The sequence below is a fragment of the Colobus angolensis genome, unplaced genomic scaffold, assembly GCF_000951035.1.
Source record: "Colobus angolensis palliatus isolate OR3802 unplaced genomic scaffold, Cang.pa_1.0 Scaffold209, whole genome shotgun sequence".
In the NCBI taxonomy this organism is placed as follows: Eukaryota; Metazoa; Chordata; class Mammalia; order Primates; family Cercopithecidae; genus Colobus; species Colobus angolensis.
In genome coordinates, this window is record NW_012115255.1 from 1,203,458 (window position 1) to 1,220,513 (window position 17,056).

The 17,056-nt window shown below is 42.2% G+C and overlaps 1 protein-coding gene across 1 annotated transcript in view; it reads right to left on the reverse strand.

Annotated features, from left to right (window-relative positions):
• The window catches only part of LARP4B (La ribonucleoprotein domain family, member 4B), a 99,065-nt gene that overhangs the window by 32,764 nt on the left and 49,245 nt on the right, over positions 1 to 17,056 (reverse strand). The window contains exons 7-8 of the mRNA XM_011942284.1: positions 6,799 to 6,877; positions 4,765 to 4,901 (exon numbers count right to left, since the gene is read on the reverse strand). Of these exons, the coding sequence (XP_011797674.1) occupies positions 4,765 to 4,901; positions 6,799 to 6,877 (216 nt within the window). The remainder of the gene's footprint in view (positions 1 to 4,764; positions 4,902 to 6,798; positions 6,878 to 17,056) is intronic.

The window sequence follows — 17,056 nt, forward strand, 5'->3', positions numbered from 1 at the left end:
AGGGAATCCTTTCCCCATTTCTTGTTTTTGTCAGGTTTGCCAAAGATCAGATGGTTGTAGATGTGTGGTATTATTTCTGAGGGCTCTGTTCTGTTTCATTGGTCTATATCTCTGTTTTGGCACCAGTACCATGCTGTTTTGGTTGCTGCAGCCTTGTAATATAGGTAATATAGTTTGACTTCAGGTAGCATGATGCCTCCAGCTTTGTTCTTTTGGCTGAGGATTGTTTGCAGATGACATGATTGTGTATTTAGAAAACTCCATTGTCTCAGCCCAAAATCTCCTTAAGCTGATAAGCAACTTCAGCAAAGTCTCAGGATATAAAATCAATGTGCAAAAATCACAAGCATTCTTATACACCAATAACAGACAGAGAGCCAAATCATGAGTGAACTCCCATTCACAATTGCTTCAAAGAGAATAAAATACCTAGGAATCCAACTTACAAGGGATGTGAGAGAGAACTACAAACCACTCCTCAACGAAATAAAAGAGGACACAAACAAATGGAAGAACATTCCATGCTCATGGATAGGAAGAATCAATATCATGAAAATGGCCATACTGCCCAAGGTAATTTATAGATTCAATGCCATCCCCATCAAGCTACCAATGACTTTCTTCACAGAATTGGAAAAAACTGCTTTAAAGTTCACATGGCTCAGAGGATGTTTAGGTCAGCAAAATTACCCTCTATGATACTGCAATGGTAGATGCATGTCACTATACAGTTGTCTGAACCCACGGAATATACAATACCAAGTGAACCCTTATGTAAACCGTGGACTGCAGGTGATAATGATGTGTCCATATAGGTTTCATCAATTATAACAAATGTTCCTCTGCTGAGGAATGTTCACATGGGAAGAGGCTATGCATGTGTGCAGGGGATATAATGGGAGATCTCTGTACTTTGCTCACAATTTTGCTGTGAATCTAAAACTGTTCTAAAAAATAAAGTATACTGGCCGGACACAGTGGCTCACGCCTGTAATCCCAGCACTTTGGGAGGCCAAGGCGGGCGGATCATGAGGTCAGGAGATCGAGACCATCCTGGCTAACCCGATGAAACCCCGTCTCTACTAAAAAAATACAAAAAACTAGCCGGGCGAGGTGGCGGGCGCCTGTAGTCCCAGCTACTCGGGAGGCTGAGGCAGGAGAATGGAGTGAACCTGGGAGGCAGAGCTTGCAGTGAGCCGAGATCACGCACTGCACTCCAGCCTGGGCAACAGAGCAAGACTCTGTCTAAAAAATAAATAAATAAAGTATACTTCTAAAGAAAGGACTCAATCGTTAATAAAACTAATAAACTATGTGTGGGACATCTAAATAGACACTACTGCAAAGAAGAAAAAAGAAGGCAAATAAGCACATTTTAAAAATGTTCAATTTCATTAATCATTAGAGAAATAGAAGTTAAAACCTCAACAAGATACCACCATATAGTTATTAGAAAACATAAAATTAACGTGATTGCATATCAAGTGTCAGAAGGATATGGGAAAATGGAGCTCTCATCCCTGCTAGTGGTGGCCAACCGTAAAATGGTCCAACCACTTTGGAAAACAGGCGGGTGGTTTCACAGTTAATCATACACCTAACAACACAATCCAGACATTCCACTTCTAGCTATTTACCCGAGAGACAGGGAAGCACATGGTCACGCAGAGACTTTCACACAAGTGTCTACAGCAATTTGTAGTGGTCAAAACCCGGCAATAACGTAAATGTCTTTAACTGGTAAGTGCATGAACCAACTGGGAATATCCATTTGAAAGAATACTTCCCAGCAAAAAGAAGCAATCACCTACTAATCCAGTAAACAACAAAATAGTTATGCCAGACCAAAGGAAAGTGATATTGCATCATCGACTCCATTTACATCAAATTTGTAAATACCGCAAACTAATCTGTAGTGACAGGAAGCAAATCAGTGGTTGCCTGGGGAGGGGTAGAGGAAGCTTGGCGGGGGTGGCTGTGATGGCTGTGTTTGGTATCATGATTGTGGTAGTTTCATGGGTGTATAAATATGTTAAAACTTACCAAATGTACACTTAGAATGCATAATTTATGGCATGTAAATTCTACCTCCATACAGGCAGGGGTGTCACTCTCCGCACGTCACGCCTCACCCAACTCACCCGCCTCCATGACGTGACACTGAATGACAAGCTTCAATCCCATTCATGCTTTCCCACCATCTCCATGCTCCTCTGAACCCACAAAAATCTCTGTGCTTCAGCTTTACACACCCCCAAGCTTTATATACATGGTATCACCTTGTACAAATTTGGAAATATGCTTTTATAAACATTGTAATTTTAAAATTTATTCTTGTTGGAATATGTAGGCCTAGCTCACTGTAACAGCTCTGGTACTCACTGTGTGAATATAACAAAATGTATTTATTCTGGTGACAAACATTTTAGCATGTCTTTTTAATTAGCAGTTTCAGTTATATTAAGGGTAAAAACAGCACTTGAATCAGACATACTAGGACATGCACTGTATGTTTATTATGACATTAAAAATAATCTAGAAATGTAACTTACACAACTTAACACAAGAGCTGTAGTATTCAAAGTAAAATCATTCAGACAATCTTGAGTTAAATTTTTAAAAAGATAAAATTAAATATTCATCAAGTATCTGCTGTGTGTCTGAGTCTCTGTTGGGTATTTTGGGCACAAGATTTAAACATAAGATGAGGCCAGGCATGGTGGCTCACACCTGTAATCTCAGGACTTTGGGAGACTAAGGCGGGCAGATCACTTGAGGTCAGGAGTTTGAGACCAGCCCTGCCAACGTGGTAAAACCTCGTCTCTACTAAAAATACAAAAAATTAGCTGGGCGTGGTGATGCATGCTTGTAATGCCCAGCTACTTGGGAGGCTGAGGTAGGAGAATTGCTTCAACACAGGAAACAGAGGTTGCGGTGAGCTGAGGTGGCACCACTGCACTCCAGCCTTGGTGACAGAGTGAGATTTCATCTCAAAAATAAATTCATTCATTCATTCATTCAGTCATTCATTCATTCAATTTAAATTAAAAAAAAAAAAAAGTAAGATGAGAACTTTAATCCTGCGGACCTATTTATGACATGTTCATCCTCTTAAGAACTACAATTAATGCAATAACTTGCTAACGATATTCTTATCACACAGGTTCTTACAAAGGCATGTACATCTCTGTCCAAAAATCAAGTGAAAAAAGACAAAATGAGAAACTAAAGAGCTGAGTGCAAATGGATAAAAGGTAAGTCATAAAGAAGGCAGAAGGAGATGGGACGAAATAGGTGACGAGGCTGCCCTGGATCGCCTATGGGCAGGTGGGCTCTGTTAAGTAACCACACAGAGCAATTTAATATCCTCATGGTCGGTGGAAACCACTTCTTGCCAGTAACAATCAACTGAGAAATCATCCCAGTGGGGCAGCAGCATTTGCAAGGTCTGTCCTAAAAGGAATAACTAAACCTGGAACTCCTAATCGCAACCAAAAAGACTTCAGAGTATAAACAGGGACAAGAATGCTGCTGGCCTTTCAAAGATGGGGCCCAATTCAGCTGGCACAGACAACAGCTTCTGTTCTGCATGGTGACACCAGGGAGCACGGCGCCATCCTGGGAGATGGCAGTGCCACTCTCAGAACTCACAGTCAATGGCAATCATGTTTGCCAGTTTCTTCACTGTCTCCAATAATTTAATAACCCACGATATCTGTCTAAAAACAGAGAAACAGAAAACTTGTATTTGTGAAAAGAAAATCCCACTACGCTCTTACCTTTTTACACTACTGTAAAGTCAAATCCACACAAGAATAAAAACACCTGCACGAACTGTCGCCAGTACAGTTAAGCCAGGGACGATGTGGAAACCCTTCTATGCGAGTAGAGGCAGTGGACTTAAATGAGACTTGAGGTCAGGCTGAGCAATGTCCAATCACTCAAAACTACGCAGGGGGCATCGTCAACACTTCATGCTTAAACACTGTTTGATGTTGCCAAATTTCAAAGAAACAACTTCACTCACAACATAATTTTTTTTTTTTTTTTTGAGACGGAGTCTAGCTCTGTCGCCAGGCTGGACTGCAATGGCACGATCTCAGTTCACAGCAACCTCCGCCTCCCGGGTTCAAGCGATTTCCCTGCCTCAGCCTCTCAAGTACCTGGGATTACAAGCACGCACCGCCACGCCCAGCTAATTTTTTGTATTTTACTGGAGACGGGATTTCACCATGTTGGCCAAGACAGTCTCAACCTCCTGACCTTGTGATCCGCCCACTTCGACCTCCAAAAGTGCTGGGAATACAGGTGTGAGCCACCACACCTGGCCCACAACACAATTTTAAGAAAAATGCAATAATTATTTCATCAAAACATAAACAGGAAGTTGCAATTTGAAAGAAACACCTTTAGTGGCAAAACTGTAATTAAAATGTATTTTACTTTAACTATAAATGTTATTTTTATTTTGTTTTTCATGAATGAAACAGCTATCTTTAAAATTCCCATTAAGAAGATTATTTTCTACTTCATATGGCCCAAAACTTGTTTGAGGTTTCATAATGGATCCAACTGGCATTCCCAGGACTATCAGGCGCTACTCCAGAATTACTGGACCTGAGCAGAAAGCAACGGAGGCAAGAGAAGAATCTGACTTGCCATCAAGGACCTTAATGTTTGATGGCTATAGATTTAAAGGTTCACCCTGAGAAGACAAATAGTCTAAGGACAAGTATTATTAATTTAAAACTGTCATTTACTTACATCTTAGCACTTCCACAATCAAGTCCACATCAGTGCTGAGCTTCTTGATGTGGTCGAGGTTAGCCACCGTTGTGATTGGCACATACTGGTCACTGTCCATCTGTGATATAAGATACATGTCACTAGCAAGGTTCTCCCTGTTGAAAGAAAACAATCTCTTTTAATCAATATTTCTTTAAAAAGAAGTTTCACCTACTGCAATTCCAGTTTCACAAGAGGCATGAGTGTGGCATGGTATTGCTTTGGAGTTAAATCGGAGCCCAGGTGACCCATCTGTTATTTGCTGTCTCTCCGGCCTCAGTTAAATTTTTTCAAAATCTCAGCCTTGAAGAGGCAGGGAGTGCAAAAGTAAAAGTATACTGCACTTTCTACAATCAAAATTCATGAGAAGATGGTTATTTTTAAATAAGATGTAATTATTTGTAGGTGTCATTTTTGCCCTAAGAAGTATTTGAGGAGTTTATTAAAAATACATACAATTTTGTTAGGCTGGGCATGGTGTCTCATGCCTGGAATCCCAGCACTTTGGGGGGCCAAGGTAGGCAGATCACCCTGGCTCAGGAGTTTAAGACCAGCCTGACCAACATGGTGAAACCCTGTCTCTACCAAAAACACAAACATTAGCCATGCATGGTGGCAGGCACCTGTAATCCCAGCTACTCGGGAGGCTCAGGCAGGAGAATCGCTTGAACCCAAGAGGTGGAGGTTACAGTGAGCCAAGACCGCACCATCGCACTCCAGCCTGGGTGACAAGAGTGAAACTCCGTCTCAAAAAAAAAATGTAAAGTACAGAAATCCGGCTGAATGAACAAGAAAGGAAAACATAAAAAGGCCAAGATCACGTCATTCACAAAATCCTCCTGTGGACTCTGGAACACTCACTAGAGAGCCTGTATCCAGCCCTGGCTTCCTGGCAGCCAGAACTGAAAAGAAGGAAACAGTAACTTTACCCACAAAACCCAAAGGTGAGCCACAAATCATCCGCAGTGTGGGCCACGATGAGCTATTTTCTGGTGTTTTGGTCAAAGATCAATGTTTCCTGTGAATTCTCAAGGCATCGTACCATGTAGTAAACAAGGTCCTAAGAAACATTTCAAAACTGAAAACAGTGGTGGCTTCCTGGGGCCTCTGCTCAGTGTCCCTCAGCAAAGGCCCATGACTGCCGATCAAACGGAGGCCATGCAGGAGGAGGCCCTGCTCCACCCTCATCTCGGCCACCTTCCAGTTGTAGCTGATTTTTGGCCCCATGGGGCTACAGAAGGGTGTGAGTGGCAGAGGGCTAACACCTGTGCCCCCCTAGGGTGCTCCACTGGTGCCCCAGCACCTCTTGCGTCTACTGTGTCATGGTGCGGAATGCTCAGACTCCAAACGTGGAACAGCATGGGCACAGGGAGGAGGCCAGCAGAGCCCGTCACACCTCCACCTCATACAGCCCACAGGCTTCAAGGAGCCCCTAGCAGACACCTGTGTGGAATCCTCAGGGCTCCAGAGAAAACACCGGGAAAATCATCATCGCCAGAAAACCTTACACACGGCCAATCGGTTGTTGCCATACTCAGAGAAAATACATCCAACCCAATCCCACCTTCCTTTATGTCCAGTTCTGCCATTGGAACTTTAAAGGTTTTACTAAGAAAAACGTATTACTCAGGGGAAAAAAAAATGATTAAAAATGAGTGTTATATAAACAAAACAACTTGCTATCTCAGTGTTTGGTGTGTTTTCAGAAACAACATGGCACATGTTCTCAAACTTCGGTGTGATGAAGAGTCTGATTCAGCAGCACAGGACGGGCCAGGCCCTTCAGACGGGACTCCGGACAGTGACCACCAACACCACGGGGGACCATGACATGAAGGTTCCATTCCGTTCTCAAATGTCAAAAGATTGTTATTACTCAATATTCCACGTCTGAATATTCATATATATGGATGTGAGTAGATACTCCTTCATAAAACATCACATTTGTATATAATTTAACTATTTGCACGAGACTAGAAATATCAGGATTAGGAAAAGCACCATCAGCCTTACCTGGACAAGCAGAACTCCAACGTTTTCTTAAGTACTTCCCGCGGGTCTTCCTGGCTTTCTGGCTGAGACTCATTTCCTCCTACAGAAAAGTAATAATCAACTTAGGAAAAACAGCTTAAAATTTAGGAAGCAGATAATTCAGTACAGCAGTTCTAGTGCCTTCAACTTACGTTCTGACACAACTACATAAGTGTATATTGAGTATGAAAAATGCTACTTTACCTATCAAAAAAGTAAATCATGCAAAAAAATCTATTCCTTTATCCCCCAGAACAAAAACAGCACAGTTTAGAAAAATAATCTAAGTCTCATTAGCAGAGTTTAGCACAGGCTTTTTCTACCAGAAATGACAAGTGTAAGTTTAGTTCATGCCTTGTCTCACTGCAAAAAGAATTTTCAAGTAACCTACACAAACACAAACATTAAACAATAATAAAATATAGAGGAAAAAATTAAAACAACCAACAACAAAGATAACTGGCAAACAACCAAGGCTGGAGATCATAAACAGACAGGCCCTACAACACTAGACAGTTTCTACAACAGACAGAGGCTCCAATTTGCCTTTCAACTTCCGGAGTAGAAGGAACAAGTGAGAATTGTCGTGTTACACAATTCCTATAAGAGAATGATAAATAAACCAGATCTTCAAGAGGAAACAAAAGCTGGATCTAAATCTTGGAAGAAATTTCTGAGAAGATGCCAGAGGGCATGGTGTGTGTGGTCACAGGCAGCACAGGGCCGTGAATTTGAAGCTCTGTAAGACAGAGCTGGACTCTGGACACTGCATAAACAGGTATTTTAATAATGTTGAGACGACAGGCACTGAAATGCTAAGAACTAAGTTTTTTCTACATTCCTATACAAATGAGCATGGTACAATCATACATGAGCCATGCTAACACAAGAGACACTTGTATCTTAAAAGTCAAAGTTAAAGACCATGAAGAGGCAAAGACAAAGTGAGCGTTCAGGACAATAAGAGGGACAGGGAGTTTGTATGTTATACAATGAGCTTAGTAAAAATCCACCCCATCAGCAAAAAGAAAACAAAACTGCTAAAGCAACCATAACACAAAACCAAACCATGGGACTCAATGAGACTGAAAACTGAAAACACAACCTGATGCCACTGTCCATCTAGACTAAAGTGTCTCCGGGTCACTCATCTAAATTCACACTCCACCCCCCATGTTTAACAGGTGTTTACTAAATATTTCTATGTGCCCGGCACTATGACAGGCTCTGTGAATTCAGCCTGAATAAGGCAAAGCCCGTGCTCTCGTGAAGCCAACAATCGTGGGAGAGGCAGACGACAGACAGTTAACCAGTAACTATATCCATCACGTCAGAGAGAACCTGACACTGAGGAAAGCACCCAGGATGAGGGCAGCAAGGCCTGGTGCTGTCCAGACAGGAAGTGCCATGTATCTGATAGAGGAGGGGTGGGGCACGCAGGAAGGTGGGAAGCGTGTTCTAAGTGGGCAGCCTCAAGCACAGGCGTCCCAAGATGGGGCCTCTCAAGGGGTAGAGTTCAGAGTAGGAGGCCAGCACAGCTGAGAAGAGGGGTGATAGACACAGTAAGAAATGGGGTCACAGAGGCCGATGTGTGTGAGTGAGATCAAGGAGGACGTTAGAGGATGTTAGAGTAAACGTCATAGAAAACCAATTCAAGGCTGACATTTTGAAAAGATCTCTGGTTCCATGGTGTAGACAGACTGTGCAGGCACCAGCCGGAAGTTAATGCAATCACTGAGGACAGGGCACTAGGGAGGACTCTCCAAGCGATAGGTGGTGCCGAAGCCACAAGGGAAGAAACAAAAACAGCCCAGGACTGAACCTGGGACACTCCCACCTTCAGCAGGAGGCAAGCGCATGAGGGCCAAAGGACACAGGTTAACAGCCAGCAAGGTGGGAAGACCATTAGGATACTGTGAAGTTAGGAGCCAAGATAATCACCCACTATAACATGACACAGTAGAGCCAGGTAAGTTAAGAAGTTGGAACTAACTACTAAATCTGGCTGCACCAAGGTCATTAAAGAGCTCGACAAATGCCGCTTAGGACAGCTGTCTACCTGGACTGGACTCCAGAGGGAATGGATGCAAGGAGATGGGACAGCAAGCAGACAGCTGAAGTGTTCTACAGTGGGAGATGGGCTGCCCGGGGTGGCTTCATCTAAGATGACAGATAATACCACTTTAGAAAGATGGGGAGTGACCCAACCATGCAAGAAACGCCTGGCACTGCAGCCAGAGGAGACTGAGGAGCACAGACAATGACAAGTGAGGCGGGCTCTCGGGGAGACTGGAAGTTGGGCACATGGTGCTGGGAAGACACAGGCCATCTGCCTCCAGGCAAGATGGAGTCACAGGAGCTAGGTTAACTTTCCCTTTAAAACCACTAAGAAACCAAATAAGATAGAAGAAATGATAGTTTTCCAGATGTGGGACAAAGGGCAACAAAGGACATGGATTCCTATGTGACATGAGACTTTTTTTTTTTTTTTTGAGAGTCTTGCTCTGTCACCCAGGCTGGAGAACAGTAGCGCAGTCTTGCAACCTTGGCTCACTGCAACCTCCACCTCCCGGGTTCAAGTGATTCTCCCACCTCAGCCTCCTGAGTAGCTGGGATTATAGGCACACACCACCAGGTACGGCTAATTTTTTTTTTTTATTTTTAGTAGAGATGGGGTTTCACCATCTTGGTTAGGCTGGTCTTGAACTCCTGACCTTGTGATCTGCCCGCCTTGGCCTCCCAAAGTGCTGGGATTCCAGGTGTGAGTCATCGTGCCCGGCTTGACATGAGACATTAAAGTAACCCCCACAGGTCCAGCCCACTGCCCTGAGGGAAGTCCCAGGCTGTGCCCAGGGAGTGGGAAGTTAGGTGGGAACCCAGTGTATGGCTGCGTGAAAGAGAAAAAGAGAATGTAGGAGATGGGGAGGCTGAGTGCACAGGCCAGACAGCAGGAGGAGCTCCAGAGAACCGCAGGGCCTAGGCCCCAGCACGTTGTCGGCCAGGTTCTTTGCAAAGCACAGATGTGATGAAACTACCCAAGGCTCATGGAAGAACCACCTGAGAGGATCAGAAGTGTAACAATATATGTCATTCACGTGCAGGGCCTGAAATGGTTAACTGTCCCCCCTAGAAAGTCTTGTGATCACCGGAGCCCTGCCTTGGTGATAGGAAACAGGCCCCACACCACACGGTTCCACTCACACCTAACATATTTTAAAAACAAGATATGAAAGGATCACACTGTTTCCAAGAAACTTGGCTGCATCTCAGAACAAATATCAAATACTTAAAGAAATACAAAAATACTAAGCCCTGAATAAAGTAAAACTCAATCTAACCAAAAATGACCACGCACGCAAAGAAAGCAGGACGGTGTGACCCATGACAGTGAGAAATATCAACCCACAGACGTCGTCCAGACCTGACACGGACGGTAAAATTAACTGAGAAGGATGGTAAAAGTTACCATAACTGTATTCCATATGTTCACAAAGTCAGGTAAGGATATAAAAGTTACAAAAATAAGAAAGAAAAAAGAAAACACTTATAGAGATGAAAACTCCAATGTCTGATATTAAAAATACTTGATGAGATCAACAACAGGTTAGGCATTACAGCAGGCTTGGGAACCTGAAGACACAGTAACAGAAACTTCCCAAAATCAAACAGAAAATGAGAAGCACGACGAGCTCCGAGGATCAGTCAGCTGCGGGCAACATCGAGCAGCTCAGCTCCAGTGTAACATCAGACCCTGGCACAGTCTGCCCCCAACCCAGAGAAATCTACACACGTGAATAGAGAGCACTGGAAACCACCACCACATGGACAAATAGGTGTGCTTTTTTGCTTGTTATAATTTAAATCTCTTTTAAAAATAACTGACTTTTAAATAAAAATAAAAACAAGATATTGTCAGTTTATAACATAAGTAACTGCAAAATGCACGATGACCAAAGCATCCAGGCCACAAGAGCAATGGCGGCAGACTGCTTCACAGGTAGACTGGGCTAGCCGAAGGAAGTGGAACAAAACGCAAAGAAATCATTAAAACAGCAAAACAAGAAGGCTACTCCACAAGAAAACAGAAAAAGAGGGAAAGAGGAACGAAGAACAGATGGAACAAAAAGAAACAGGGCCGGGCGCGGTGGCTCAAGCCTGTAATCCCAGCACTTTGGGAGGCCGAGACGGGTGGATCACGAGGTCAGGAGATCGAGACCATCCTGGCTAACCCGGTGAAACCCCATCTCTACTAAAAAAAATACAAAAAACTAGCCGGGCGAGGTGGCGGGCGCCTGTGGTCCCAGCTACTTGGGAGGCTGAGGCAGGAGAATGGCGTAAACCCGGGAGGCGGAGCTTGCAGTGAGCTGAGATCCGGCCACTGTACTCCAGTCCGGGCGACAGAGCGAGACTCCGCCTCAAAAAAAAAAAAGAAACAGAACACGCCTAGCACTCAATCTTGGTTTCTGATATCACTCTCCAATGAAGGACCCAGCGCTCCTTGGAGAAATGGCTGATTCTAAGACTGAAGCAAGGAGAAAAAAACAAAACCAAACAAAATAACCACGAAAAGCCCTGCGTTGATGGGGCATGTCAAAGGGAGCCAACCAGAACTCCTGATGGCCAAAGCTAGAACAATTTGAGCAACAAAATAAAGCAGTATTAGATTATAACCAAAAGTATAAAACAAACATTCCTGAATCCACACTGCCAGAAATAGTTGAATAAGTAAATAAAGGAGAAGAGACAAATCTCCCATACACAAGAATTTTAAATAATTTACAAAGATTCGTGTCCTCATAGAGGGCGACTGTAAATCCCCAACTCCTTGAGTGTGGGCCGTACGCAGCGACTTCCTTCCAAACAGTACAACGCGGAAATGGGGAGGCAAAGGGTAACTTCACAGTGAGAAACCCAGTAAACAGCCAGGCGATCAAGCTCCACACCAACAGTGATATGTCACACTGGCAGGGTGCACCTTGACACACGTGATGAAAATGGTGTTTTACCTTCTCAAACCCATTAACACTGCAGCATCACAACGAGAAAACATCCAATTCTAACAGAAGAGGATGCTACAAACCACTTGACTAGTCCTCTTCAGAACTATTGTATCAAAATTACCACAAACAAAGAAAGCCTGGGAGACTGTTAGAGCCAAGAGGAGCCTAAGGAGACGTTAACAATTAAATATAATGTGGTTCTCAGCTGAGATCCTGAACAGAAAAAGGACGTTGGGTTACAATGTATCACTGCTGGTTCAGTGATGGGGACAAATGCACCATATTAACGCAAGATGCTCACAGTAAGAAAAACTGGGTGCCAGGTATATGGGAACTATGTGTGTTCAATCGTCTCCATTTGTCTGTAAGTCTAAAACTATTCTAAAACCAATAGCAAGATGAGAGACCTAAACCTAACCAAAGCAATTACCACACTAAATGTTAACATTCTAAATAGAAGACAAAAAAGCAAAACCCAAATGTTATGTTATCTACAACAAATGCACTTTATTAAATACACAAATAGGTTAAAGTAAAAAGGATATAAGGTATACCATATTAAGGCTAGTCAGAAGAAGCCTGGAGTGATTACATTAACATGAGACCAAGTAAACTGAGAGCAAATACTATTACTAAAGATAGAGAGAGGGGTCAATCGAGAGGCCACAAAAATCCTAACAAGTCTTCAAAACACATGAAGCAAAAACTGATAAAACTAAAAGGATAAACAGACAAATGCATAAATTAATAGAGCCTTTCTTTCAATAGCTGACAGAACAATGAGGCAGAAATCAGGAAGAGCACAGTAATCCTGAACACTGTCACTCAACCTGACCAAATCAACACTGACAAAATATTCCCCACGGCAACAGCAAAACACACACTCTTCTCAAGGACAAATGGAACATTTAACAAGACAGCCCGTATTTGAAGCCATAAAACAAGACTTAATAATATATTTAAAGAAATTCAAGTCATACAAAGTATGTTCTTTGACCACAATGAAATTAAACCAGAAATTAATAAAAGCAAGATCCCTGGAAAACCCCAAAATATTTGTAAACTAAATAAAATACCTCTATATTACCTATGAATCAAAGAAAAAAAAATCAAAAAAGAAATAAAGTATTTGGAAGTAACTGAAAATGAAACAATGCATCTAAATTCCAGAGATTCTGCTTCAGCACTACTGATGGGGAAAATCTGGACTCAGTATATAAAAATGACTGTATCAGAAAATAAGAAAGGCCTTGTATTAATGAGCTCTGCTTCCACCTTAGGACACAGGAGAAAGGGTAAATTAAACCCAAAGAAATCAGAAGAGAGTGTATTACAAACATCAGAAGAAAGACAATGAAATAGTAAAGAGTAAAATAAATGAGAAAAGTCGATAAAAAGAAAACACTAACTTTATTTACTTATTTATTTTTTGAGATAGAGTTTTGCTCTGTCCCCCATGCTGGAGTGCAATGGTGCGATCCTGGCTCACTGCAACCTCCGTCTCCTGGGTTCAAGCAGTTCACTTGCCTCAGCCTCCCAAGTAGCTGGGACCACAGGTGCCCACTACCACATCCGGCTAATTTTTGTATTTTTAGTAGAGATGGGGTTTCACTATGTTGGCCAGGCTGGTCTCGAACTCTTGACCTCAGGTGATCTGCCCGCATCAGCCTCTCAAAGTGCTTGGGATTACAGGCGTGAGCCACCGTGACCAACGGAAAACACTTTTTGATAAGGTCAATAAAACTAACAAACTTCTACCCAGATCGATTGGGGTTATAAAGACGACACAAATTACCAGTAACAGGGATGAGTGATGCAACATGACTACAGATTTCACAGGTGATAACAGAGTATTATGAACAACTGTGCCGCAAATCCCACAACTCAGATGAAATAGACCAAATCTTCGTAAATATGTAAACCAAAGCTCCCTCGAGAAGAAATAAATGAGTAGCACTATGAAAAAAGAAACTGTAGTTGAAAGCTTTCCCACAAATAAAACTCCTGCCCAGGTAGGACGCGGTGGCTCACACTTGTCATCTCAGCACTTGGAGAGGCTGAGGTGAGCGGATCGCTTGAGCTCAGGAGTACAGAGACTAGCCTGGGCAACATGGTGAAACTCCGTCTCTACAAAAAATACAAAAATTAGCCAAGCATAGTGGTGTGCTACTGTAGTCCCAGCTACTTGGGAGGCTAAGGCAGGAGAATCGCCTGAGACCAGGAGGTTGGGACTGAGTGAGCCATCATACTACTGTACTCCAACCTGAGTGGCAGACCAAGACTCTGTAAGTAACTAAATAAAGTAAGTTTAGTAAGAAAGAAAGAAAGGAAAGAAGAAAAAAAGGAAAACTCCTGCCCACATGACTTGTTTCACTTCCTAATATGAGGAAGAAATAATACATAACCTCTCCCAAAAACTTAAATAGAAAGAAAAACACTGAAATTAAAACTAGAAACCAAGATCCCAGGTGTAAAAATTCTAAGCAAAGTTTTTTTTTTTTTTGAGACGGAGTCTTGCTCTGTCGCCCAGGCTGGAGTGCAGTGGCCGGATCTCAGCTCACTATAAGCTCCGACTCCTGGGTTTACGCCATTCTCCTGCCTCAGCCTCCCGCAAAGTTTTGGTAAATGGAATCTAATAGTATATCCAAAGTACACTGTATCACAATCTACGGAGGTTTAGACCACGAATGTTGGTATCACATTTGAAAAACAATTAATACAATTCATCCTAACACACTAAAAAACAACAAATATATGCCTATCCCCATAGATGACAAACTACAATATTCATTCCTCATAAAAATCTCTCAGCAAACCAGGAAAAGAAGAGCGCCTCGTCCACATGATAAAGGGCACAGACCTAAAACCACCACTAACGTTACACTTAAGGGGGAAATGCTGAGTGCCTCTCCTAAGACCAGGGACAAGCCAAACGTCTGTCCGTTGTTTCCGCTTCTGTTCACCTTTGGTTGGAGGGCCTACCTAGCACAACGGGGCAGGTAAAGAAATAAGAGGCCTCAAGATTGGAAAGAAAGTAACACGGTCTTCATTCTAAAATAATCCAGTCATCTATATAGAAAATCCAATGTAACCTACAAAAAAGTGCCTAAAACTAGTAAGTGAGCATAACAAAATTTCTGGGTTTGGACTCACTATATAAAAATTAATGTTTTGATATACTAGTAACCAACAACTGCAAATACTAATTTTAAAAATCACTTACAATAGCACCAAAAAATAAAAAATACTTATAAACGGGATAAAAGATGTAAAAGACCAGTACACTGAGAACCAAAAAATACTTCTGAGAGAAATTAAAGAAGATCTAAACAAGTAAGAGATACATCTTGTTCATGGATATTGTTCAGATGTCAACATTCTCCAGCTGATCTAGAGATTCAATGAACCCCCAAAAGAAATCTCAGCACTTTGTACATATTAACAACCTCAGTCTAATCTGCATGGAAATGCACAGGAACTAGAATTTAAGAAGTAACTCTGAAAAATAAAGTTGGAAGGCTATCACTACCTAATTTCAAGAATTATTTACAGTACAGGAATACCTCAGAGATATCATGGGTTCAGTTCCAGAGCACTGCAATCAAGCAAGTCACACAAAATTCTGTTTTCCCAGTGAATATAAAAGTTATGAGTACACTGAACTGTTGTATATTAAATGTGAGACAGCAGTATGTCCTTAAAAAAAAAAAAACTACAATACCTTCGTTTAAAAATATTCTAATGATGGCTGGGCATGCTTGCTCAGGCCTGCAATCCCAGCACTTTGGGAGGCTGAGGCAGGTGGAACACTTGGGGTGAGGAGTTCAAGACCAGCCTGGCTAACTTGGCAAAACCCTATCTCTAATAAAAATACAAAAATTAGCTGGGCATGGTGGCGCACGCCTGTAGTCCCAGCTACCTGGGAGGCTGAGGCACAAGAATCTCTTGAACCCCGGAGGCAGAGGCTGCCATGAGCTGTGATCGTGCCACTGCACTCCAGCCTAAAGGACGGAGTGAGATTATGTCTCAAAAAAAAAATAAATAAAAATAATCTATTGTTGGAAAATGTTAACGATCATCTGAGCCTTCAGCAAATAATAATCTTTTTTGCTGGTCCTGCCTTGATGATGAGGGCTGACTGTTCAGGATGGTGGTTGCTGAAAACTTGGGTGGCTGTGGCAATTTCTTAAGAAAACAGCACTTTCACCAAAGATTTCTCTGCAGCGTGTGATGCTGTTTGATACCATTTTATCAACAGCGGGACTTCTTTCAAAACTAGAGTCACTCCTCCCAAACCCTGCTGCTGCTTTATCAACTAGGTTTGTGGAATATTCTAAATCCTTTGTTGTCATTTCAACAATATTCACAGCGTCTTCACCAGGAATAGATTCTAACTCAAGAAACCACTTTCTTTGCTCATCCATAAGAAACAAGTTTTACACATTCAAGCTGTATATGAGATTGCAGCAATTCAGTCATATTTTCAGGCTCTACTTCTGATTCCAATTCTCTTCCTATTTCTACTACATCTGCAGTGACTTTCTCCACTGGAGTTGTGAACCCCTCAAAGTCCTCCATGATGGTTGGAATCAATGTTTCTGGTTAATGTTGACATTTTGACCTTCCCTCATGAATCACAAATGTTCTTAACAGCATCTAGAATGGTGAATCCTTTCCAGAATCCATCAGAGGAACCATGATCTACAGCAGTGAGAGCCTTATGAAATGTATTTTTTAAATAAGAAAATTTGAAAATCACAATGACTCCTTGATCCATGGGCTACAGAACGGATGTTGTGTTAGCAGGCATGGAATCAACATCCATCTCCTTGTACACTCACCAGTCAGAGCTCACGGGTGACTAGGTACATTTTCAATGAGAAATTAAAATCTAAAAAATATCTTTTTTTTTTTTTCCTGAGCAGTAGGTCTGAACAGTAAGCTTAAAATATTCAGTAAACCATGATGTAAACAGATGTCCTGTCATCCAGGCTTTGTTGTTCCACTTACAGAATACAGGGAGAGCAAATTTAGCATGATTCCTACGGGCCCTAGGGTTTTTAGAATGGTAAACGGTAAATGAGCACTGGCCTCAAGTTAGAGTCACCGGCTCCATTAGCCCCTGACAAGCGTCAGTTTCTAATGTTGAAACCAGGATTGACTTCTTCTCTTTAGCTACGAAAGTCCTAGATGACATCTCCTCCTGATATAAGGCTATTTTGTCTCCATTGAAAAATCTG